The 27,377-nt window shown below is 38.8% G+C and overlaps 1 protein-coding gene across 1 annotated transcript in view; it reads left to right on the top strand.

Moving 5' to 3' along the window:
• The window catches only part of prss12 (serine protease 12), an 84,170-nt gene extending 59,972 nt beyond the window's left edge, over positions 1-24,198 (top strand). The window contains exons 12-13 of the mRNA XM_049472365.1: positions 6,653-6,951; positions 19,627-24,198. Of these exons, the coding sequence (XP_049328322.1) occupies positions 6,653-6,951; positions 19,627-19,937 (610 nt within the window). The 3' untranslated portion in view covers positions 19,938-24,198. The remainder of the gene's footprint in view (positions 1-6,652; positions 6,952-19,626) is intronic.
• Positions 24,199-27,377: the final 3,179 nt, after the last annotated feature.

The raw sequence follows: 27,377 nt of genomic DNA, 5'->3' as shown, positions 1-27,377 counted from the left end.
AAAACAGGCCAAAGAGTCTAAAAGCAGAGAGGGAGCGCAGTTGTAGCGCAAAAAACGGGCCAAAGAATCTAAAAGCGGAGAGAGTGCGCATTTCTAGCGCAGAAAAACGGACCAGAGTCTAAAAGCAGAGAGGGTGCGCAGTTCTAGCGCAAAAAAACGGGCCAAAGAGTCTAAAAGGGGCGAGAGTGTTCAGTTGTTCCGCAGAAAAAAGGGCAAATGAGTCTAAAAGTTGCCGTAATTAAGGAGTTTAATATTAAGAGACATCATGAAATGAAACATTCATTTGAAAAATCTTAGTTTACACAACACTGTCAAAGATAAAGATAGTAAGTCAAGTAAAATGATGTGTAAATGAAAGTAATCAGGAAAAAAGTATTATTTAAAGTGGTATATTTCGTTATTTGTTTTATTATAGAGTCTGTGGCCCGTGACTTTAAATATATTTCTCCTTCTGGCCCCCAACAAAAAAAGTTTGGACACCCCTGCACTACATTGTTGCACCACAAATGATGAATAATACTGTTGCTTCCAGACTTACAAAAAGCACTAAAATCACTACAGACACTACAGACCTCATAATGTCTTGTTATTCTTAGTCATTTGTTTGCAAACCCACACAAACAAAAGACTTTTAAGAGCAATCTTTAACTGTTACAGCAGTGTAATAGTCAAGTCAGCCAAAACGGGCACATGTCACTCCGCTGCTCATTGAGCTCCATTGGCTACCAGTTGCTGCTCGCATCAAATTCAAAGCTCTTACAATCGCCTACAAGGTGATGACAGAACAGCTCCTTCCTACCTGCATTCACTTCTGAAGGCTTACGCTACCTCCCGGCCGCTGCACTCCTCCAATGAACGTCGCCTCGCTTTGCCAAACACTCACACAAAGCAATCCAGACTGTTCTCATACAGAGTTCCCCAATGGTGGAACAAACTACCTTCCACTACCAGATCAGGAGAATCTCTCACTATCTTTAATAAACTCCTGAAGACAGAGCTCTTCAAAGAGCACTTACTCTCCTAACACCTCTAACACACTAACTACTTCTAACCTCATCTCCTTCTTCCTCTTCTCTACTCCTCTATCCCATTATTTCCCTCTGACCTCCTTAAGGCCCTATCTATAGATGCTTTATTTTTAACTTCTATTATTTTTGTACTTAACCTCTTCTATTATTTGCACTTCAATATTGTAAGTCGCTTTGGACAAAAGCGTCTGCCAAATGCAATGTAATGTAAAAATGTAATGTAATGTAATGTAAAAAGTCTGCAAACACTATAATTAGTCCCTCACTTCCGAGTTTGTAGAGCGTAGCATTACAGAGACGCCTGTGCAGAAATAACCTTCTGACAGCACACACCCACACCCACATGCTCACAAACAAACAGCTAACTATTTTTATGTTCCAGGCTCATTTTTGGATGCTGGCCAACCGTAATTCCATCTTAAATATTTAGATTAATAATGTATCAGAGAAACAAGCCAGTAAAATGTTTACACTACTTAAAAAGCTGATTGTTCCCTCGCAAAAAAAGTAGTTTATTCAAGTTTACTATTAGTATGCTTCTTTTAAACTAAAATTAAGCAAGTATTTTTTTTTTAGATTACGTTTCTTGTATTTATCAGTGTATTAGTGACAAACTAAACAAAATTAAACTTAATTATACTATATTATACTATACATACATTTAATCTTTTGGCCAAGAAATACTGTATTTTTTGCACTATAATGCACACCAGATTATGAGGCGCACTATCAATAAATTTCTGTTTTCTGGTATATTTTCATATATAAGTTGCTCTGGATTATAAAGCACATGCAACACTAGTAAGGAACAGGGGTGTCGCCATGTTTCCCTTCTAATTTAGCAGACCTGTAAAGCTAAGTAGAGTTAAGTAAACTAAACTAAGTTTATTTAAGCACTGGACATTAATCTACACAGATTTCTCTCCTGAAAACTGTTTATTTGGTTGAGTAAAGCGCTTCTGTTTACTTACAGTAAGCTTAGAATTCCAGATTTTCACTAGGGCTGGATGCAGCAGCAAAAGCATTAGCAGCTTACTGCTAGCGCTAGCCACGGTTTGCGGCTAATGGCGCCTGACAGCGCTACACTGAGAAACCCTGACTGTTCCGGTAAGTGTTTTCCGGTATGTTTTTTTTATTAGATTAGTTTTAACACTCTAAACGCACAGGCTACAGGCTAATAATACTCACAGGTAATGCTGATGCTGCTCCAGCAGTGCAAGCCACTGTTATCAGCAAGCTACAGGCCGATAATATAAAAAATAATCCTCTAGTCTAAATATGCTTAAAGCAATATATTATAGCAGCAGAATTTGCTAAAACACTATATTATCATCCAAATTGGCTAAAAGTACTATACTGGTTTTCCAAAATGTATTAAAAACACTATACTGTAGTGCCTACACTAAATTAACCAAAAACATCATATTTTAGCACCAAATTTGACTTAAATCACTATTTTCCAGTGTTAAAATTTACTGCAACGTTTAACTTTACTAGCACCAACATTTGCTGTACTTTACTTTAGCAACAAAATGTACGAAAAATTCTAGTATATACTCTAGTACCAGCATTTACTAAAAACACTACATACTATACTATACTATACTATAGCGCTACAATTGATAAAACTACTTTGCTTTAGTACCAACATTTACTAAAATATAATAAAATAGCGCCAAAATTGACTGAAACTTTACTCTACTACCAATATTTACTAAACATATTATACTATAGCACCAAAATTGACTGAATTTACTTTACCTTTAACTATTTCACTGTAGAAAAAAAACACTTTACAACAAGGGTCACTTATAAAAAAAATAATAATTTGAATAGTAAAAACATTGTTAAATGGTTAAATAATGTCTCAACTAATTATTAATGGACACTAGTTAAGACATTATTAAACATCACTAACTTTTAATGCTTAAGAATGTTGAAAAAAGTAATGAATTGAGACTTTAAGTTAAAAACAATGTAAAATGATTAATAGTCAAATAAAACATCTTTTAACTTTTTTTCACCGTAACTTAAGGTTACAAAGTGTTGAATGAAATGGTATTCTTTCATTTTAAAGGTTGTTGATAGTTTATTAAAGTTTCCCAACACAACTAGCAACTAGGGAGACTAAAAAAATAATGATGCATTTTCTAATTCTAATGTCTGCAACATCCTCCAATCATTCAATTTAATCTGTGGCTATGTGTTTCCCTCCTGCTGGTTAATGGCTGAAATTGCCCCTGCACAGCGGAAGTGTAGACAGGGTTAGCAGTATCCCGTTACGTGGTGAGGAGTTTTCCGGAAACGCTGATGCCTCCTGCGGAATGCCAGGCTGCCTTCTGGCACTGCCAGTGTAAGATCAGCAGGACATTCCCTGAAGCCTCGGCAGCGTTCCGCAGAGGGCAGCCTGTACTCACACAGCAGAAGACCGGGGACTAGTTCATCAGTTTATACTCTAATAGGAAAAGTAATATCCAAGAAAATATAGTGTTTTTAGACATATTTGCTGCTACAGTATAGTGATTTTAGTCAATTTAGTTGATGTAGTAAAGTATTTTCAGTGTAAAGTATTTTGGTTCTAACATATATATTGAGTTAAAGGTCTTCTTCTGCTAAAATCCACTTTTTATAAGTCTCTCTGAGTTGTATATGATGCTGCGCATGAAACTGTGCCTGCTGTAGCTAAGGAAAAGCACAGGGTTCATGGCCACGCCCACCTCGGCTCGAGACCCCCAAAGACAGAGCTAAAGCCGGGCTAAAGCAGAGGCAACACTGTTTCGTCAGCTAAAGAGCTTAAACAGCTTTGTTTACACCAGCTAGTTAGCATTAGCTATCTTGTGTGTAAGTAACTATAGGTTCAAATGGGATCTCCGGTGGATTCCGCGTTTTACCGAGACCTTAAATACACACTAGGGAAGCAGCCGGTAGGCATTCTCTGCTGCAGTGCTGTTAGCCAATCAGAGGCGATATGTTTGCATTTATGCATATTCATGGGCAAGAGCCAAATCTCACAGGCCATTCATTCATACTAGAGACCACAACTAGACATTTTAAAATGAATGAAAAAAAAAATAAAACGATGAAATGAGACATTTAGTAAATGTAGTATAGTATGTTGGTGCTATAGAATAGTACTTTCAGTAAATTTGGTGTTAGGCTATAGATATTTTAGTATAGTGTGCTCCTATTGCAACGTATTCAGTTTCAGGAAATTTGATGCTACAGTATATTGAATTTATCAAGGTTATTTTGTGACCTCTTGGATGAGTTGTTCATGCCCTTTTGGAGAAATGTTTGTATGCCTGTCATTCCTGGGAAGGTCCACCAGTGTTCAAAGTTTTCTTCATTTGTGAATAATAGCTTTCACTGTGGTGTACTGGATACTGGAGTCCCAAATCCTTTGGAATGTACCTTTGTAACCTTTTCCAGACAGATAGATCTTATAGATCATAATGTGTTGCTTTTTGAGATTGCTTCTTGAGGACTTTGTGTAAGTTTGTTTTACAACCTGAAAAATGTAAGCATGACAAAAAAAAAGCAAAAACAAAATCGAACGAAATCTGTAAAGGGGAAAATACTTTTCAAGACACTTTATGTTGTTAAGGCGCAAAGCAGTAAACAGTAGCCAATGGGGTTCTCAGTTTGCACAAGAAACTCCACATGGAGGGGTCTCGCGTGTGATGTCAGGGAGTTTGGTTTCATTGGAGGACGTCTTGTATGTCTCCACATTTGCCAGCTCACCACTAGTCCAGCTTCCAGGGTGACAGGAACTTCCAGAGGAAGTGGGCTGACTCTCTGAAGGGGACCTTTCATTTGGGTAACATGCTAACCACAGGAAGTGAACTGTGTCTGTGGGGGGGATAAATCATGTGATCGGTATGTTCACTATTCATTATTCATAAAAGCCCACACTTAGAGCATAGAGGCTGTAGCTCATAGGCTGATGCTCAGGTTGTGTATGTTTGCCGTCCTCTAATCCTTTATCATCAGAGGTCAATTTATGACCGGTGTCCCTCTCTTGTCTGGATATTTATGGGTGATGACCCTAGCAGTGGCACTGATCAGTGTCTGCAGCTCTGCTGTCTGATATTATGTGTCAGTGCTGTGATGAGTGTTCCACCGTGTAGATAACATCTGCTTCTGAAATCTATTCCTGACCTAAGGACCACTGGTTGCCAGATATTGCTTGACCAGTGAAAAGGAGGTCATAAATTGTGTCTGAGCAGATGAGCTGTAGCATTTCAATATTGTAAAGTATCTTCTGCTGTACCCTTTAGGTATCTATCTAGTGAGATGTGTTATTAGCGACCTTTTATGCTGGTTATGAACAAGAGAGGACATTATACACTGAAGCTACAATAAATTAGGAGCATGCAATGGATATCATAATATTTCAAAAAGAAAGTCCTATCTGTGAAAAATATCTGTTTGGAGGTCTGTAGTCCTATTATGTTCCTATTACTGTTCCACTCTAGCCAAAAAAGAGTCAAAAGAACCTACCCCTCTATCCCAACACAAATCAGGATACCCTACACCTCTATCCCAATAAGAACCAAGACATTCTACTTCTCCATTCTGGACACTCTACCCTTTAACCTACATCTCAATTCCACAAGAATCAAGACAACCTACTACTTTATTCCAACAAAAAATGAAACACCCTGCCTGTCAAAAATCTCGTTAAAAATCAAACAGCCAACCCCTCTATTTCAACAAGATTTGGGACACCCTTTCCCTCTATCCAAACAAGAATCAGGAGACCCTACCTCTCTATCCCAACAGCAATTGGGAAAACTTACCCCTCTATCCCAACAAGAATCAAGAAATCAAGACACCCTATCCATCTATGCCAACAAGAATCTAGACACCCTACCCCTCTATCCCAACCAGAATCTAGACACCATACCCCTCTATCCCAACAAGAATCTAGACATCCTACCCCTCTATCCCAACAAGAATCAGGAGACTCTACCCCTCTATCCCAACAAGAATCAAGACACCCTATCCCTATATCCCAACAAGAATCTACACACCCTACCCCTCTATCCCAACAAGAATCTAGACACCCTACCCCTCTATCCCAACAAGAATCAAGACATTCTACCCCTTTTATCGCAAAAAGAATCAGGACACCCTACCCCTCTATCCCATCAAGAATCTAGACACCCTACCCCTCTATCCCAACAAGAATCTAGACACCCTATCCCTCTATCCCAACAATCTAGACACCCTACCCCTCTATCCCAGCAAGAATCTAGACACCCTATCCCTCTATCCCAACAAGAGTCGAAACACCCTACCCCTCTTTTGCAAAAAGAATCAGGACACCCTACTCCTCTATCCCAAAAAGAATCAGGACACTTTACCCCTTTATCCCAACAGCAATCAGAAAAAACTTACCCCTCTATCCCAACAAGAATCTTTACACCCTACCCCTCTATCCCAACAAGAATCAGGACACTCTACCCCTCTATCCCAACAAGAAACGAGACACCCTATCCCTCTATCCCAACAAGAATAATGTGCATAAATGCACAAAATAGAGGGTTAAAGTTAAGTGGTGGGGGCAAGTGGTGAAATGTAATTGGACCTTACTCTTCTATTTCTTTCTCTTTTTTTCTCAGATATGGTAACAGTACCAGGATGTATAAGGTGCGTGTTGGGGACTACCACACCCTGGTTCCAGAAGAAAATGAAGAAGAGTATGGCGTTGACAGAATCATCATACACCCTCACTACAGTGCACAGAGCAACGACTATGATCTGGCTCTGGTGCATTTGATTCGGCACGGAGGTCCCGAAGGTCGTGGTGGAGATTGTGTTCGGCAGAGTCGCTCTGTCCTTCCTGTATGTTTGCCTGGGAGGAGAGAGAGAGTACCCAAAGGCTCGGCCAACTGCTTCATCACTGGCTGGGGAGACACAGGTGGGAATAAAATTAAATATGTGTACACACCTACAAATGCAGCTTTATTCATGATATATGTAAGTGATTACAATATTAGTGTGAAACGATACATTTATTAGGGAAAACCCTCCGATTCAAAGGAGGTTCCTTGTTAGTACCTTGTTGGTGCTTCTAGCCTGGATACAAGATGAGCTACTCTACAGTTGGGCATCATGGAGGTATACAGGTTCCATATGGCATCCTGCAGCAAATTTACCAACAGATGTCGACCACAGCTGGGCTTGTGTATTCTTCTCTACACTCGTAAACTGATAAAGCTAGTATCCCAGCTGGCTTAAAACAATGCTCAGTTGGTTATACAGTTGCAAGAAAAAGTAGATTCAAGATTTTAAAGAATAAGAATAATAGAATAATATTTACAAATACAGTAATAAAATAAAATATAATGCTATATAATATGGGAAAGTCTGATGGATGCAGTGTAAAGTAAAGTGCAGGGTGCAGAGTTTGTATGGGTGTCCATGGGGAGGGTTGGGCAGAACACTGTTCTACTGGCTGTTCCACAGCCTGGTCGCCTGGGGGAAGAAGCTGTTTTGGAACTGGCTGGTTCTGGTCTTCAAGCTTCTGAGCCTCCTTCCACTCGGCAGCTGTGAGAACAGGGAATGGCTTGGATGGGACGGGTCCTTCATGAAGTATGTGAACCATTTGGGATTACTTGGATTTCTGCAGAAATTGGTCATTAAATGTGTTCTGATCTTCATCTACGTCCCAACATGATACACTTCTACAAACATGTGCTGTGATGAGCAGACTTTGATAGATCCCTGTCCTTTAAGTAAAATAGGCTCCGCCCACTCATACGTGATTGTCATCCCATTGATACGAAACAGCAGACTCTAATTCTGCTTCATCTTTAAGCTAACTTCAATTTTTTTGTCTCATTTGTGTAACTGGGTTCCCTTTATCTACTTTTAGGACCTTGGGATTTTAGTAAAGTCTAATGATGTTTTAGGTCATATTCATGCAGAAATATAGAATTGTATAAAAGGGTTTACCGCAATATACAGTGGTGTGAAAAAGTATATGTCCCCCTACAGATTTCTTATGTTTTTGCCTTTTTTGTCATACTGATATTTTTCCGATAATCAAACTTAATTAAAAGTGTAATATTAGACAAAGATACAACAACAAACATCTTGATGATCTCCAGAACCTTGGGTGAACATTCTTTGGACTGACAAGACAAAAGTGTAACTTTTTAGAAGGTGTGTTTCCCGTTACATCTAGCATAAAACTAACACCTAATTTTGGAAAAAGATCATCATACCTTCTTTAAAACATGTGGTGGTGGTAGTGTGATGATCTGGGGCTGCTTTGCTGATAAAATACCATGCGTTACCATGAACAAGACATGAGGTAATACATTAACAATGCTTAGATAATATTAATTAAACACAGAACTACAGCACTAATTAATGTTACTTTTAAATGTTATATAAAATATAATTAACTAAATTTACAAGTGAAGCATTTGTTAAGATGAATATACAAGAGGAAGTCATTTATTTAGAGCTTATTTTAATTGTTAAATTTGCCAAAGGAGTTGGTCACCCAATGTGTGGGACAAGAGAAAACGGCCATTTTTTGAGGTGGTCCAAAGGTATTCGGTCTTTTGAATAATATCTAAGGAACTTATTTTTCCACCAAATTTTACAGTTTGTATTATAACAAGTACATTTTTCACAAAAAAATTGTCATTTAGATATTTTGGATTTGTACATTTGAAATTTAAGTGGTGGGACAGGAAACGTACCAAAATCCTGGAATGTCCCTTAAAACTTAAATCTTAGTCACAGTCTTGAGATTAAGATTTGTGGATGTTCCTAAAAACAGGATGTTTATGATTCAAAACCCTCTGATGATGCTGAAATAAAACAATTCTGTAAAGAGGAGTGGAACGAAATTCCTCCACAAAGATGCGAGAGACTCGTTGCCAGTTATCGGTAAAGCTCGATTGCAGTTGTTGCCGCAAAAAGAGTGGCACGACTGAGTTATTAGATTTAGGAGGCAAATACTTTTTCGCACACTTCATTTTAAAAAGTGTGTTTTTTATATTTACTCAGGTTATCTTTGTCTGATATTAAAGTTTGATCATCTGAAAAATGCAAAGGTAATAAAGCTAATAATTTTTTTTGCCACTGTATTATCTATTGGTACTGGTCTATTGATAAAGATTTTGCCTCAAAACACCAAGAATTATGAACATTTTGTCCACAGCATCTGTATTTATCTATTTGCTGACTAGTTAGTGATACAAGAGTGAACATTTTAAACTTTTATTTATATTCCATTGTCCCTAATTAGTATATTTATGTTTGAGAAGCAGATCTGTTAATGATAATTCTTAATGTAGGTAAATATTATGATGCAGTTAAGGAGATGCTTGTTTTATTAGCTGCATTTTATATTGATATATATCTGTACATGGCAAGGCTAAAAAAACAAATCGAGTCAATTTGGGAAAACGAGTCCGTGCGGGACTGTTTGAAGCACATGCCAGAGCAGAGGTTTGCTGGCGAGGGTGCCGATGTTTTTTCAGATTGCCGCGTGAGTTATTTGCAGAATGAGGCTCGTAGATTTGTATCTATGGAACAGCTGTGTTTGAGCAGCAGCGGCAGGCGTGATGTCAACGGAGTGAAATGCTTTCTAATAGTAATCACACTCAGAAACGTTGTGTTTGTGTTTGTCTGAGCGACATCCTAAATGTTCTCCTGACAGATGAGCTGCCCTGTTAGCATGTCAGTGATTAGCAGGCGTTTGCATGCGTATTGTCCACTGGGAAGATGGATTGGCCTGGTGACCTCATGTGTGGACAGCTGTGCACCTCCCGAGACAAACGGTCAAAGGGTTGGGGGTATCCACTGTATTTAAACCATCATACTGTATCAAGAAATTACAGCGGTGGAATGCTGTGTTTTTATTTCCCCACACATCACGTACTTAACGATTTTATTTAAACCAACCCTACCCTGCACACCATTGTTGTTCAGAGGCCTTCAGTTGCTTAGAAGTTACCCTATGGTCCTTTGAGACATCGCAGAACAAAACATCCAGTCTGATGCTCTTACAATCAGGTACACTGAGTATCAGACAGCACAGTACAGCTGTTTCTGACTAACTAACCTGAGGACATAAATGCATCTACTTCAGTATTTTTTAGCTAGACACAGAGCAGAACACTGGCACAACAGATGCTCATTTGGAGACACTGTTAAAGGGTTTTAATACCCAACCATAGTTTTGTAAGTCAGATTATCCTGTGGACTGTGTCCTGCTGGAAGCATCCTTTACGGCAGTGTCCTGTGGGCAGCATACTTTGAGAAGTATACTGTTGGAGGTGTCCTGTTTCCAGCATCCTATGGGAATCAATGGATGGGCAGCATCCATTGGGCAGTGCCATGTATTCAGCATCCATTGGGCAGTGCCATGAATCCAGCATCTTTTGGGCAGCGTCCTATGGGAATCATCCTGTGGGCAGTGTCCTGTGGGAATCAATGGATGGGCAGCATCCATTGGGCAGTGCCATGTATTCATCATCCATTGGGCAGTGCCATGTATTCATCATCCATTGGGCAGTGCCATGTATTCAGCATCCTTTGGGCAGTGACCTGTGGGATTCATTCTGTGGGCAGTGTCCTGTGGGCATCATCCAGAGGGAATCATCCTGTGGGCAGTGTACTGTTGGAAGTGTCCTGTGGGCAGCTTCCTGTTAAGAGTGATCTGTGGGCAGTATCATGTGAACAGCATCCTGTAAGCAGTATCCTGTGCAAATTATCCTGTGGGAAAGGTCCTGTGGGCAGCATCATGTGAACAGCGTCCTGTGAGCAGCATCCTGTGCAAATTATCCTTTGGGCAAAGTCCTGTGGGCAGAATCCTGTGTAAAAGTGCCCTGTATCCATAATCCTGATGGCAACATCTTTTCGGAAGCATCCTTTTGGAAGTGTCTTTTGGGCAGCATCCTGTGGGCTGCATTCTTTGGGCTGTGTCCTGTGAGCAGTGTCCTGTGTACAGCATCCTGTGGACAGTATTTTCATTTATTATTTCTGAATAATAAAAAAGGAAAGATTAGACCACTCTGCCTGATCATTATTCAGTAACATCTCTTTTTGGCGAGTATCTCAGCTTGTAAATGCTTTTTGTAGCAGCTCAGAGTCTCTGAGTTCTTGTTTAGGGAATTTTCTCCTCATTTGTTCTTGTAAAAATCCTTGGGTTGTTTTGCTGCACAGTTTTTAGGTCTATCTCTGGATTTTCCATGATGTTTAAGAATGTTATAGTAATCTAGTCTGGTATTGGGATCAGTTTTAAAAACCATAAATGAGCGGCCTTGGTTTTGTCCTGGTCTTGACCTCTTTTAAACTTGATCTTGCTTTGATTTTGTAGTGAGGTGGATTTATATATAGTTTTCAGGAGCTTAACTTTTTATTTATATATACAATGAAATATATAGCTCTGGAAAAACATAAGAGACCACTTCAAAATTAAGAGTTTCTTTAAATTTACCAAATTGAAAACCTCTGGAATATGATTGGATGGAATGACAAATTTTTTCACCAGGAGTAAAGGCATAAAGTTATCCAAAAGCAGTGTGTAAGACTGGTGGAGTTATGCCTCCAAATATTGATTTGAGGTCTGAAAGCTCTGCATCGTTTTTGTCGTTTTCTGCAAATAAATGCTCTAAATGCTCAGAATTATGTCAGTATTTTATAGAATAAAACAACATTGTTCATTTTACTCAAACATAAACCTATAAATACCAAAATCAGAGAAACTGATTCAGAAACTAAAGTGCTCTCTTATTTTTTTTCCACTGCTGTATTTAATAATATATAATATGTACTGTGTCTGACAAAAGTAAGGACACCCCATGCATGTCTTTAAATACTTAATTATATATTTTTATTGAACAACACTTGTAACACGGAGGAGGAGGCCGGATGCAAACGCAAGTCAGTTTTATTAGACATTTAGAAACTACAGAACAAAACACTATGAAATAATATAAAGAAAAGGTAACTAAAAAAAACACTATGAAACAGAGGATAAACTAAAAGACTGAAACAAACAAGCAAAAAAACAAACAAAGAAACAAACTACACAAAGCAAACCTGGAACACTGAAGACAAAAAAAACACAGCAGGTCTGAGACTAAACAAAATACAGATTAACAAGATCCAGACTGAGTAACAGAACAAAGTCAAACAAAAAGCACGACAGAGAACAAAGGAGCACATGAGGTATTTATATACAGGCACACACAAGGGACACCTGTGGAGGTAATGATGGAGTGGAGTTACAAATGAGACAGGAGGGGTTACAGATAGAGCTGGGAGATATGGCCCAAAAAAAATAATCTTCGATTTTCGATTTAAATCGATTTTTTTCCCCTACTAAAATCTCCCAAAAGTCGCTAGAAGTCGCTAAGTGACGTCATCGACTAATTTGCATAATACATGTTTTTGAAGCTGTAAAGGATTAACATTGTGAGAGAAAAAGGTGAGTAAAAAACACTCTAAATATGTTAGAAATGATACAAATAAACTCCAACAAATGAACAACTTCTGTTACTTTTTAAATAGGCAGTCTGTCACGTCCTTGCCCTGTTTCCTGTCTGTTCTCATGTTTCTGTGTTTATTTACCTTTTCTGGCCCTGTCTCATGTCTGTGTTATATCCCCACATGACCTGTGCTCCTCTGTGTCTCCTGTCTTAGTAGTTTTCCACGCACCTGTGTTCATTTGTAGCTCCGCCCATTAGTCCCAGGTGTTTCCTGTTTCCCGTGTGTGTCCACCGCTATTTATAGTCCGTGTTCCCTTCTCTCGTGTCGATCCTTGTACGTTTTTACGTCTGTAAGTGGTCCTTGTGTTTTCCGTTGCTCCTCAGTCCTGGTCTGTATTGTCTATGTATACTTTGTTTTTGTTTTCGTTATTAAATTCCTTAGTTGTTTGCATTTGCGTCCGCCTCCGCGTCCTTCCTGCACCCCTACACGTCTCAAAATAACTTTATTTTTACGTAAATTACATAAATTTACAGTTTTTTGCCGTGTTGTTAAATGTTATTATAAGAGCAGTTTTTTATTTTATTAAATTATTTTTTTAGTTTTCTTAAGTTTTCTACCATTAATTATTATCTAACACTGCTTCTCACAGAGCTGGTGGATGTTACATGCTTTGGGTTTTCTCCACCTTTCGCTTGAGGATGCCCCTCAGGTGCTCAATTAGGTCTGGAGACATAGTTGCCCAGGTCCTCACACTTACCTGTAGCTTCCTCTGCAAAGCAAATTAGTGTTTTTATAGCCTAGGCAATCTTTTTGGAAACTTTGTGTATTTTTCTCACATCCTCAGAGAGTTCTTTGCCGTCAAAGTCAAAGTGGTTTTTATTGTCATTTCAGCTATATACAGAGTACACAGTGAAACGAAACAACGTTCCTCCAGGGACCATGGTGCACATAAACACAGTGTAGACAGAACAATAGTGCAACAGTACAAAAGTGCAGACAGACAATACAACACAATACAGACAAAGAATAATAAATAACAAGACAGTGTGCAAATTATGCAGTGTGCAAAAAAGACCAGTGAGGTAGTAATTACCTCTATTACACAGTGTGCAATAGAGTCCGGTGAGGTAGTAGGGTTTTTAGTGCTTTCCATTTTCTGGGGTAAGTGGAGTAAGAGTGTGTGTGCATGTACAGAAAAACCATCAGTCTCTGCAGTTGAGGAGTCTGATGGCTTGGGGGTAGAAGCTGTTGCAGAATCTGGTCGTGCTGGACCGGATGCTGCGGTACCTTCTTCCCGAAGGCAGGAGGGAGAACAGTTCGTGTGAGGGATGGGTGGGGTCATTCACAATGCTGGTTGCTTTGCGGATGCTGCGGGTGGTGTAAATGTCCGTGATGGAGGGGAGAGAGACGCCGATGATCCTCTCAGCTGTCCTCACAATACGCTGGAGGGTCTTGCGGTCAGAGACGGTGCAGGTCCCAAACCAGGCAGGGATGCAGCTGCTCAGGATGCTCTCAATGGTCCCTCTATAGAAGAGTGTGAGGATGGGTGGAGGGAGACGGGCCTTTCTCAGCTTCCGGAGGAAGTAGAGACGCTGCTGGGCTTTCTTGGCTGTAGAGCTGGTGTTCAGGGTCCAGGTGAGGTTATCTGTTAAGTGGACACCAAGGAACTTGGTGCTCTTAACAATCTCCACACAGGACCCGTCGATGTTGAGTGGAGAGTGGGTGTGTTGTGCTCTCCTGAAGTCAACAACCATTTCCTTTGTCTTGTCCACATTCAGGTGAAGTTGGTGACTGTACACCAGTCTGTCAGCCGCTGCACCTCCTCTCTGTATGCTGAATCGTCGCCTTTGGTGATGAGACCCAGCACAGTTGTATCATCGGCGAACTTGATAAAGCTGTTAGAACTGTGTTTTGCAGCACAGTCATGAGTCAGCAGGGTGAACAGCAGAGGACTCAGGACACTGCCCTGGGGGGCCCCAGTGTTCAGTGTGATGGTGCTGGAGGTGCTGCCCCCGAACCGGACTGACTGGGGTCTCCCCGTCAGAAAGTCCAGCATCCAGTTGCAGAGGGGGGTGTGGAGGCCGAGCGAGCTTAGCTTCCTGATGAGGTTCTGTGGGATGATGGTGTTGAATGCTGAACTGAAGTCTATAAACAGCATTCTGACGTAAGTGTCCTTCTTCTCCAGGTGGGTGAGGGAGAGATGAAGGGTGGTGGTGAAGTGAAGAGGGCAGCTGTGTCTTGATGTTCCTCATGACTAGCCTCTCGAAGCACTTCATGATGATGGGTGTAAGTGCAACGGGACGGTAGTCATTGAGGCAGGACACTGTGGACTTCTTCGGCACGGGAACGATGGTGGTGGACTTGAGGCACGTTGGGACAGTGACGCTGCACAGGGAGATGTTGAAGATGTCCTAACATCTGTCCGTGAGGTGCCATGTTAAATATCCAGTGGCCAGTATTGGAGAATTGTACCCAAAATACCAAATTGAACACCCCTGTAACATTCTCATTTAGACCCGGAATCGTATAACTCTAAGAAGTTATATCCAAGTTTCATCATTTCATTTTTTCTTCCAACATACAGCTCTTAATAACAAAAAAGATGCAGAGCTTTCAGACCTCAAATAATGCAAAGAAAACAAGTTCATATTCATAAACTTTAAAGAGTTCAGAAATCAATATTTGGTGCAGTAATCCTGGTTGATTTTTAATCACAGTCTTTATGCATTTTGGCATCATGTTCTCCTCCACCAGTCTTACACACTGCTTTTGGATAACTTTATGCCTGCACTCCTAGTGCAAAAAATCAAGCAGTTCTGCTTGGTTTGATGATCAGCTTGTGATCATCCATCTGCCTCTTGATTATTTTCCAGGGGTTTTCAATTTGGTAAAATCAAAGGAACTCATCAATTTTAAGTGGCCTCTTATTTTATTCCAAAGCCGTATTTGCACAAATGTCTTTTGCAAAAATGAGCGAAAATGCTATTTCTGTTTTTGTTTTTGTCTTAGGATAAACTGAACCGTAGTAGCTTTTATCTTGTTATTGAATTATTAACACTGATCCTAACCTAAAGGCAGTTCTTAAAATGTTGTTCTGGGTTCTTTTGTTTATGACCTCCTGGATGAGTTGTTCATGCCCTTTTGGAGTAATTTTGTTCGGTCGGCCGGTCACTCCTGGGAAGGTTCACCAGTGTTTAATGTTTTCTCCATTAATGAATAGTAAAAGCTCTCACTGTGGTTCTCTGGAGTCCCAAAGCTTTAGAAATGACTTATAAAAGCCTTAGAAAAGACCTTTTCTAGACTGCTAGATTTGTTACTGTCAGGAGAGTCTTAAGTCTTTTTATTTGATTTAAGTGCAGTATAGATTTGAAATGTTCAGAAATTTAAATGGAGATAGAAAATGCTCTTTAGTGAACACATTTGTTCTTATAGCCCAGATCTGTGGGGGAATTACTACACACTGTTGTTGTCAGAATCTGGGGGAAACACCCAGTATCCAAATAGATTATTCCAAAAGCCAATAGAAAATAAGCGATAAATGACTTATCTCAGTTATTATAAGCTGATTTAACTCAGTTTAAATGTATATGTGGTCATGTGTGGGTGTGTATAGTAGACCAGTAGAAACACTCAACAACTCAAAAATGTGAACACTGGCGAGTTCTTGCAGAATGTTTGACTAGACACGCATATTACCACGGACAGCTGGACTCATCTATGCGTCCTCACACACACACACACACACACACACACATACACGCACATATACATACGGACTGTGACTGGGCCTACATCTGTCCAGCTGTCTTCCCTGAGAACGAGAGAAAGAATAACATGACAGTGGTGCTCATCCTCCGACTCATCTCCCCCACACCAGGCTGGCGTGAGGACAGTAAACTCAAAGTGACTTTACTGTGGAATGATAATGTTCCTATAAGTCATCTACAGATCATCATATAGGCTGATGTGCCAAAAGTCATGGGATAGTATGTAAATTGTAAAAAAAATTAACATGAAGTGTTACTTCATGGAATGGCATGAGAAAGCCCGCACCTATGTATTGCGGCTACCAAGGTAATATAATAATTGTAAATTTTTCATTATAGTTTTATTTTATTTTGTTAGTTCAGTTTGTTTTAATTCATTTTTATAGTGGGTTTTAATTAGTTTTTTATTTTTAATTAGTGCTTAGTTTTAGACTGTTTTTATTCATTCTAGTATTAGAATTAGTCAGGACTCTTTTTCCAGAAGACGTAATTTCTTCTGTTGAACCAGTTCGGTTGTTGAGTTACTTCTATGTTTTGGGTCGTTGTCCCGTTGCATCATCCATCCTCTGTTGAGCTTCAGTTGGTGAACAGATGGTCTTGAGTTTTCCTGCAAAATAAAGTCTTGGTAAACTTGGGAATTCATTTTTCCATTGATGACGGAAGAATCCGTCCAGGCCCTGAGGCAGCAAAGCAGCTCCAAACCATGATGCCCCCTCCACCATGTTTCACAGTTGGGATGAGGTTTTGATGATGGTGTGCTTTGTCTTTTTGTTTCTCCACACAGAGCTTTGTGTGTTCCTTCCAAACAACTCAATTGTGTTTTCATCTGTCCACAATATATTTAGGCAGTACTGCTGTGGAACATCCAGGTGCTCTTTTTTTGCAAACTTCAAACCTGCAGCAATGTTTTTTTTTTTTTGTTGTTTTTTTTTCACAGCAGTGGCTTCCTCTGTGGTGTCCTCCCATGAACTCCATTCTTGTTAAATGTTTTCCTAATTGTAGATTTGTCAACAAAAATGTTAGCATGTGCCAGAGATTTCTGTTAGTTTTCAGCTGACACTCTTCCTCAGAGGATTCTTCCTCACCTCATTGAGCATTCTGCACTGTGCTCTTGCAGTCATCTTTACAGGACTTTACCACGCCTAGGGAGAGTAGCATCAGACTCCCCTTTGTGAGCAGGATTTCGGCACAACACCGCCCGCTGTAAAACTGCTTGAGTGGATTTGGCGCTTATAAGTAAATGAACAAACACGAAAACAAAGGGTATTCTATCTGTAATTTCAGTTTTAGTTTGATTTTAAAAATGTACCCCAGTCTTGGACACATAGATCCTGCAGACTTCAGACAGTCATTTATAATCTAATGGGCTCTTGGGTCGCTTTAATGTTGTTTGAGTTGGAGTATTTTTCATTCTGCGGTTTATAGAGACCACAGGCTGGGATGTCCTGAGGGCATGTTGTTGACAACATCTCTCTCTCTCTCTCTTTCTCTCTCTCTATCAATCTATCTCTCCCTGGGCTTTAGAATTCCATCATCTATTAACTCTAGTTTGTTCATTTGCAGCCCAAAATGTTCAGTTTTAAATCTTACTCTTCTGGATCACTGTTGTTTTTTTACAGTGATGTTACGAATTGATGTGAATTTTTTTTTTTTTCTGAATTAAGTCTGTTTTATGTCAAGTTAAATATTTGAATCAGGCACGTTAAAAATCCAAAAATGATCAGTGTGTCTTATAATCCAGTGCGTCTTATGTATGAATTTTACCAGTCAGGTATTAAAGAGCAGTAAAGCCACTCCGCTGAAGTACAGCTTTATACAGGAGTTTCAGTTTAGTTCTTTTATTAGCATTAGCTGCTAACCACGCTATTTGCTCATTCAGAGAGATGAGTATTATCAGTCTGTAGCCTGCTCCTAACCCCGACTAGCACTGCTGTAGTAGCATTAGCATTGTCCGCTAAGTTTCAGTTTAGTTCTCCAGCACAGAGGCTGGAGTAGTATTAGTGTTAGCATTAGCCGCTAACCACGCAATTTCCTCGTTCAGAGGTAAGTATTATCGGCCTGTAGCCTGCTCCTAACCCCGGCTAGCACTGCTGGAGAAGTTATCCGCTAATGCTAATGCTAATGCTAATGCTCCAGCCTTAGTGCTGGAGAAACTCGGTAATCTAAGCTCACTGTAAATAAACGGAAGTGCTTTATACACCCATATAAACACTTTTTTTTACTGTTTACTACGTAAATCCAAACATGTCCCTTAATAGTTTTTATATTTTTAATATTAATCTACAATGTAGAAAATGAATGAAATCAATAAAAAATGAGAAGGTATGTCCTAAAGTGATTAGTACTTATTTTTTTGTATGTTTCTGTTTTTTTACTTTACTTAAAAGGCGTAGATTTAATGTAAATGTAAACTCTCTCTCTTTCTTTCTTGCTCTCTTTTTCTCTCGCTCTCTCATTCTCAATCTTTGTCTTGCTTTTGCTGTCCCTCTCTCATATCTTTCTCTCTCTCTCTCTCTTTGTATCTCTTTCTCACACTTGCTTTCCTTTTCTCTTGCTCGCTTTCTCTTACTGTCATTCTCTATCTTAATCTTGCTTTTGTTCTCTCTCTCTCTGTATCTCTCTCTCTCTTTCTCTCTCAAATTCACTTTCCTTCTGTCCTCCTCTCTCGCATGCTCTTGCTCTCTCTCCTTTGCCGTCTCTCTGACTCTCTCTGTATTTTGCGCTCTCCTTTTCTCTTGCTCTCTCTTTCTGTATTGTGCACTCTCTTTCACTTAATCTCTCTCTTTTTTCTGATTCTTTCTTTCTCTTGCTCTCTCTCTCTCTGTATTTTGCACTCTCTCTTTCTCTTGCTCTCTCTTTCGCTGGTTCTTTCTTTCTCTCTCTCTCTCTGTATTGCGCGCTCTCTCTTTCTCTTGCTCTCTCTTTCTTTGATTCTTTCTTTCCCTTGCTCTCTCTCTTTCTCTCTCTGTATTTTGTGTGCTCTCTTTCTCTGGTTCTTTTTTTCTCTTGCACTCTCTCCCTCTCTCTGTTTCTTTCACTTGCTCTCTCTCTCTTGCTTTCTCTTTATGTGTCTCACACTGTTTTGCCTATCTCTCTGTCTTGCTCTCTCCCTATCTCTCTCTCTCTTTCTCTGTTTATCTCTCTTGCTCTCTCTATCTGTCTCTTTCTCTTTTTCTCTTTTTTTATTTGTTTCTCTCTCTTGTTCTCTCACTCTAACTCTGCGTCTCACACACTTTATTCTTCTGTCTTACTCTCTCTCCTTCGCTCTATCTTTGTATGTTTCTTTCACACTCGCTTTCTTTCTGTCTTACTCTCTCATGCTCTTGATCTATCTCTCTGTGTCTCTCTCTCTGTCTCTCTCTCTCTCTCAGGTCGGGCGTACTCTAAAACGCTGCAGCAGGCGGAGGTCCGGGTTCTGAGTAAGCGTCAGTGCGAGCGGCGCTACGCCGGTCACTTCACCAGCCGCATGCTGTGCGCCGGCGCGGCCCTCGACGACCGGCGGGTGGACAGTTGCCGCGGCGACAGCGGGGGTCCGCTGGTGTGCGAGCGGGGGGGCGGGGGCTGGGTGTTGTACGGGATCACCTCGTGGGGTCACTCGTGTCGACTGCAGGACGCGCCAGGGGTCTACACTAAAGTCTCCGCCTTCCTGCCCTGGATCAGGAAGATCACCAGCCAGGAGTGAAGAGTGAACGGCCAATCAGAGGCTTTCTTTCTTCTGCAGAACACATCAGTGTGGAGTCTTTTTTTCCAGATCAGTGAAAATATTCATACATTTTCACAAGTATGAACTTTTAAAACAAGACTCAGATGAAGGAAGTTGTGAAAAATTGGTGCTGACGACAATGTAATTACTAGAGGGCTTTCCTAGGTGGCGCTAGGATCTTAATTAAACAATAAGTTTAGTTAAAATATATAAATACAGTATGCCTGTCACAATAATTAGACCATTAGTATTCGATTTACAGGAACGAGCACATCGTGTCCCATGACTTTTGGCATGTCCTGTGCAAGTCCACTGGTCGGTGTTCAACCTCACTCACAAGATAACAACTCACAACTTAAAACAGGGCTTGAAAATGTCCGAATCCCGTAGAATTTTCTATATTTCTGCATAAATTTGATGTAAAACTTCAGCATCATATTTTTAAACCCTGAAAGTAAATAATGTAAACAAAATAAAAAATTGCTTAATAATTTATTGATGAAAATGATTGATAAATATTGCATATATGTTTCAGCTTCCGACAACAAGGCTAATGACCGCATTCCAAAACTGTAACTTTATTCGTCTTTTACCATTATTTGTAAAAAAAACACATGCAGTAGTTTGTGCTTAAGGTCATTGTCTTGTTGGGTGACCCAAGCTCTCTAAAGATTTAGCTTACAGACAGACTTAATCTAAACTACTAAATCAATTCAGAATTTATTGTATTAGAAAGGATGGCAAACCTTCCTGGCTTAGAAGACAGATTTGTGATGCAACCACCACCACGTTTCACAGATGGGATAAGGATTTTTTTTACTGGAATGCATCCAAATCTTTTCTTTCTCTAAACATAAATCATATATCTAATTTATCCTATTTTAACCAAAAATATCGAATTCAGTGTTTTCCTATTAGTGAACTCATGAGCTTTAAAATTAGCAAATTAGATAAATGTGGGCCTTTAGTTGCTTAGAAGTTACATTGGGTTTTATTGGAGCTTGTAGACAATTACACAGCTTGTTTTTGGTACAATCTTTGTTTGTGGACACTTCTAGTGAGGGTAATTATCTTAGATTATCTTGAATTTAATTTAATCCAAATTGTTTTTTTAATCACAATCTTTTTTTAAAGTTAAAACTTAAGTTAAAAAAAAAAACTCTTTGCTAATGTTTTAGTTTTTTTAGGACTGTGTGAAAATCTGATAAATCTAAAAAAGTTTTAGGACAAATTTACCCAAACTTTCCAAGAATGATGATTATCAATAATATTGCATATTTCAAGAATTTTTGGGACAATATACAGTATTGTTAATACAAAATGGTCATTGTGACAGGCCTACCAAAAAAAGTTTTTTTTGTTTGTTTCTTAAAGGAATACCTTTTGACCAAGTGTTCTATACTGTCAACAAATTGAAGCTCATAGCAACCAGTTGTATTATATGTAATACAAATATGTAATTTGTGTAATAATGCTAATTGCTAGCTACCTTTAGCTTTTATCTGCTCCTTCAACGTGTTTTCTATGGTTTTCTTTAAAGGAGAACTCCGGTGTAAAATGGACTTTTGTTGTAGTAAAAACATGATAAAAGTACTTACCTTACCCTAAAGTAGCTCCACACTTCCTTGCTAGAATCTGGAGAGCCCTGACATTTAAAATGAGGCATTAATAACTTAAAAAGTGCACAAGAAGCTTATTAAAAAAACACTGTTTACATGCCATAATGCTAGCTTCAGCTCCCAGCGCCGCCATTACTGTACTGATAATAACATAGACATATATACATAGACTCTGCATATAATGCTAGCTTCAGCTCTGAGTGCCGCTATCACTGTACTGATAATGACATAGATATATAGATAGATATATATATACATAGACCCTGCATATAACGCAAGCTTCAGCTCCGTGCGTCGCCATTACTGTACCAATAATAACATAGACATATAGATAGATAGATAGATAGATAGATAGATAGATAGATAGATAGATAGATAGATAGATACATAGACTCTGCATATAATGCGTGCTTCAGCTCTGAGTGCCGCTATCACTGTACTGATAATGACAAAGACATATAGATAGATATATATATACATAGACTCTGCATATAACTCAAGCTTCAGCTCTGTGTGCCGCCATTACTGTACCAATAATAACATAGACATAGATAGATAGATATATATACATAGACTCTGCATATAAAGCGAGCTTCAGCTCCAAGCACCGCCATCACTCTACTGATAATGACATAAGACATATAAATACATAGACTCCACATAGCCTGCCTCCTGGCGCCGGCTGCTAGCCTATGCGCAGTCTATGTATATATATATATGTCTATGACATTATCAGTACAGTAATGGCGGCGATCGGAGCTGAAGCTAGCGTTATGGGATGTAAACAGAGGTTTTTAATAAGCTTCTTGTGCACTTTTTATATTATTGATGTCTCGTTTTAAATGTCAGGCCTCTCAGGATTCTAGCAAGGAGGTGTGGAGCTACTTTGAGCTGGATAACGGTGGAAAAAATCGATTTATCGGGTCAAATTATGCCCCGTGTCGCCCAGTCTGAAGGGTGTTTGGACAAACTGAACGGAGGTGTGCTATTCATCAAAAATAAATACTTTTTATCATGTTTTACTACACCAAAAGTGCATTTCACACAGAAGTTCTCCTTTAATGCTACGTTTTAATGGTAATGCTAATTCTAATGCTACAGCACTTCTGTTATAGGTTATAGGGACCACTATGGAAATACTGTATGGTGTAATGGTTTATGGAAACTACAGATATACTCCTTCGAAAGCTGTCATCATACACAGTTCCAGTCAGAGACAGGGATTAACCTTCTGAACGCCACTGGACGCCAATGGATTTCCAGTATTTACGAAAGAAAAAGTACTGGAACGCTTCCAACACCTACACGCTAAGCTCTTCTCCATCTCCTGGGATACAGTAGTCGCCATGTAGTCGCTAATAAATCCATTACATCATCGCGCCAGCACACTCTGCGACATCACAACCCCTCCCCGGGGCAGATGACATCATCTGTAGCTCATGGGCTGATGTGTGATGAGCTCAGGATTTGACTCACGGGGGGACGGGATTGGATTTGTCGTGACATAAAATAGACACAAAATACTTTACAAAGTACTTAAACTCTCAGTTTGCACTAATACACGTTGCCTCTAGACTTCTTGCAACGTCTGAGCAAAGCAAAAAAAAAATGAGCACAGAACAGAAATGTATGTATTAAACGTGGACGTCTTTGTTTTTATTGAAAAAAGTATTTGTCCCCTTACAGATCATACAAACTTTTGCTTTCGGAGCGTATTTCTAAGTAAAGTTAAAGCTAAAGTTAAAGATTATCTCTGCTTTTATTAAGAAGATGGTGTGTACGCGCTGCCAAGAGAGGGTGCTTTTCATGGCGGGGGTGCAGATTTAGGCCCCACTATAATGCCGAATTCAGCACCTCAGCCAGGAGCCTTGGGTATTTTCATTTTCTACAAAAAGTTAAAACCAATGCTGCTGCACCAAGCCTTAGTGCTGGAGAAACTTCACTGAAAACTCACCCTTATAAGGTGCCTTTACTGCTCCTTAATACCTAAATGCATTTTAAGGCGCAATGACGATTTTTTGGTCAAATTAAAGGATTTTAAATGCGCCTTCTAGTCTGAAAAATTTGGTACTGACATTTTGCTTCGGAATTCATTTGTTCCATAAATGATGACAAGCCACCCTGGCATAGAATCCAAATTTGTGATACAACCACCACCACGTTTCACAGTTTTTTTCCAGTTTAAATACTAAAATAATGTACATTTCAGGTCTAAATCTATGGATTCTAATTAATTTGATTTCCTGTGATTTCCTACATGTAAAACCTTGGTTGTTGGGTCTATAAAAACAAATCAAGATTCAAAGCTAAAAGTCATGTCACTAGTGTTGTCAGCGATTGTATTGTTTAATTGTGAAACCAATCAGCTCTGATGGTGCTTAAAAATATACAAAAGGACAATACAGTACAAGTCAAAAGTTTGGACACGCCTTAAATTCAGTGTTTTTTTTTTATTTATTATTAAAAAAAAATGTTCTGCACTACAGATTAATACTTAACTTAATTATTAATCTGTATTAATCCAAACTATGAAAAAGAAAAACATATGGAATTATTTGGTCAACAAAAAAAGTGTTAACAAACCAGAATATGTTTTATATTTTAGATTAGATTCAAATGAAAGTATACAATAACTTTACGAATTGAAGATTAGTCCCTTTGAAACATTTCAAGAACTTTGTAAATATTCTCAAGTGCATTTGCAAAAAGACCATCAAACATTCTGAATGATGGAACTGGCACTCATCAGAAACTCCCCTGGAAAGTTGTACAGCATAAGTTCATCAGTGTTTCCAGCCTCAGAAAGCGCTAAAAGTTAACAGCTCCCAAGATAAGAGCGTCTAAATGCTTCTTTGCAGAGTATTTTAATTTGTTTTAAACACTTTTAAGTTACTACATGATTCATTATGTGTTCCTTTACAATATGGATGACTTGAGTATTAATTTACAATATATGAAAAAAAAAAAAATATATATATATATACATATAAAATATATATTTTTATATGTACATATATGTGATATATATATATATATTTTTTTTTTCATACATATATATAAAATAAAAACATTGAATGAGTAGGTGTGTTCAAGGCTTTGACTACTACTGTACATCTTTAAAAATTCTACCACTTCATTACAAAAAACAGTATTTTTTATATATTTTCTTCTCCAAATTATTCAAATAAGTTAAATAATCCTAATAATCTTTTTGTTTACTTTATTGACATAAACCTTTTTTTGTTATATGTAGATATGCGTAGATATAAGTAGAAAATGTTAGTAGTTGTACATCCCCAGTGCAATACAGTCAAGTTATATATAGTCAAAAATATGTGTAACAAATATACATAATCATATACATATCACAATTAGGGCACAGTAAGTAAATCTGAATGTAGTTTTAATAGGTATGAGTGAAATGTACTGTGTGTATTATACCATTATTTTGTACTGTAATGTAAAAGTAACACTTTTTTTTGTTGCAATATGTTTACAGGTGCATCTCTAATTTAAATGAATGTCCTACAGTATTACAGTATGGTGCTTTAACCAGTGTACATATATATGTACCAGTTGGTGCAATATTAATAAAAGTTCATTTAAAAAGAAAGAATTTAATCAAATGTACTGATTTAAAGAGTATTATAAGATTATACAACTGCTTTGGAATTAGGCCATGGCCACTTTAGTTCAGGGTGCCTCTTTCAACCCTGAACTACATGTAAAAAAAAAGAGAGCACTTAAAAATGATGAGTTTCTTCGATTTTACCAAATTGAAAACCTCTGTAATACAATAATCAAGAGGAAGACGGATGATCACAAGCTGATCATCAAACCTTCAAGCTCAACTGCTTGATTTTTTTTTTTTTTTTTTTGCACCAGGAGTAAAGTAAAGCATAAAGTTTTCCAATAGCAGTGTGTAAGAGGAGGAGAACATGATGCCAAGATACATAAAAAAAAAAACTGTGATTAAAAACCTCGTTTAGTTGATCTTATCTGGGGTGCTGGTTACTTTTAGTATTTCTAGCGCAGAAAAATGGACCAAAGAGTCTAAAAGCAAAGAGAGTGTGCAGTTTTAGCGCAGAAAAACGAGCCAAAGAGTCTAAAAGCGGAGAGAGTGCGCATTTCTAGCGCAGAAAAACAGGCCAAAGCGTGTAAAAGCGGAGAGAGTGCGCATTTCTAGCGCAGATAAAACAGGGCCAAAGAGTCTAAAAGCGGAGAGAGTGCGCATTTCTAGCACAGAAAAATGGGGCAAAGAGTCTAAAAGCGGAGAGAGTGCGCATTTCTAGCACAGAAAAACGGGCCAAAGAGTGTAAAAGCGGAGAGAGTGCGCATTTCTAGCGCAGAAAAACGGGCCAAAGAGTGTAAAAGTGGAGAGAGTGCGCATTTCTAGCACAGAAAAACAGACCAAAGAGTCTAAAAGCGGAGAGAGTGCACAGTTTTAGCGCAGAAAAAAGGGGCCAAACAGTCTAAAAGCGGAGAGAGTGCGCATTTCTAGCGCAGAAAAACGGGCCAGAGAGTCTAAAAGTGGAGAGAGTGCGCATTTCTAGCACAGAAAAACAGACCAAAGAGTCTAAAAGCGGAGAGAGTGCACAGTTTTAGCGCAGAAAAAAGGGGCCAAACAGTCTAAAAGCGGAGAGAGTGCGCATTTCTAGCGCAGAAAAACAGGGCAAAGAGTCTAAAAGCAGAGAGAGTGCGCATTTCTAGAGCAGATAAAACGGGGAGAGAGTCTAAAAGCGGAGAGGGGTGGCATTTCTAGCACAAAAAACGGGCCAAAGAGTCTAAAAGTTGCCGTAATTAAGGAATTTTATATTAAGAGACATCATGAAATTAAACATCAATTTGAAAAATCTTAGTTTACACAACACTGTCAAAGATAAAGACAGTAAGTCAAGTAAAATGGTGTGTAAATGAAAGTAATCAGGAAAATGTATTATTTAAAGTGGTATATTTCATTATTTGTTTTATTACAGAGTCTGTGGCCCGTGACTTCAAATATATTTCTCCTTCTGGCCCCCAACAAAAAAAGTTTGGACACCCCTGGTCTAGAGTGTAGAACATTTTACCCATTTACTCAAGTACATGGGTTTTGCATGAGTGTGCAAATTGTTCACACTGATAAAATGTAAGAATTTTAAGAACAACACACTGTAAGATTTTCTGAAATGTGTTGTTTAGTTATTTAGGTCATTTTCACTCAGTTGTGAAAGTTGCTAAGCTTGACCTGAATGCACTCTCACTCCGCTGTGACCGCTGAGTGTGTGTATACTTGCATTACATCCACTCTTGCTCACTGTTGTTCACTGTTGTTCTCGTTGTGAGAGTGTGGGATTTGTGAAAGGTCAGAAAGGTGCTCTTTCTTTATAAATCAAAAAGGAAAGGAGCGGCTGGAAAATTTGAGTAAGAGTTAATGGGCGAGTTCTTCTAACAATGAGAAATTCATCCACATACATCCAGCGCTGCTGGTGGTCAAACCCAGTTTGTGTCCCCCCTGCAAGAGGTGTGGTGTTGCCTGTTTTGTAAACGTGCAAAACACGTCTAAATTCACTTCTATTATATTGTCACTCAACGTTTTTTGGCAGCTAGTCAATCTGCCTTTAATTTCACACTGACCGATTTAAAAAAGGATGTATTTAAAGGCACACTAGGTAGGATTTCCTTGATTATTGAAATTACAGCTTTAAACTCACTGCAGCGCTGAATTGAGGTGTAATAGGAGGAATAGCGGTATGGAGTCAAATTGGGGTCTTTAATGCTGAAGAGAAAATAAAACTATCACGAAAAAAATCTCTACAAA

Source organism: Astyanax mexicanus, chromosome 25 (genome assembly GCF_023375975.1).
Source record: "Astyanax mexicanus isolate ESR-SI-001 chromosome 25, AstMex3_surface, whole genome shotgun sequence".
NCBI classification, from domain to species: Eukaryota; Metazoa; Chordata; class Actinopteri; order Characiformes; family Acestrorhamphidae; genus Astyanax; species Astyanax mexicanus.
Note: the sequence above shows the minus strand (reverse complement) of the source record. Positions and strands in the feature narration are given on the sequence as shown.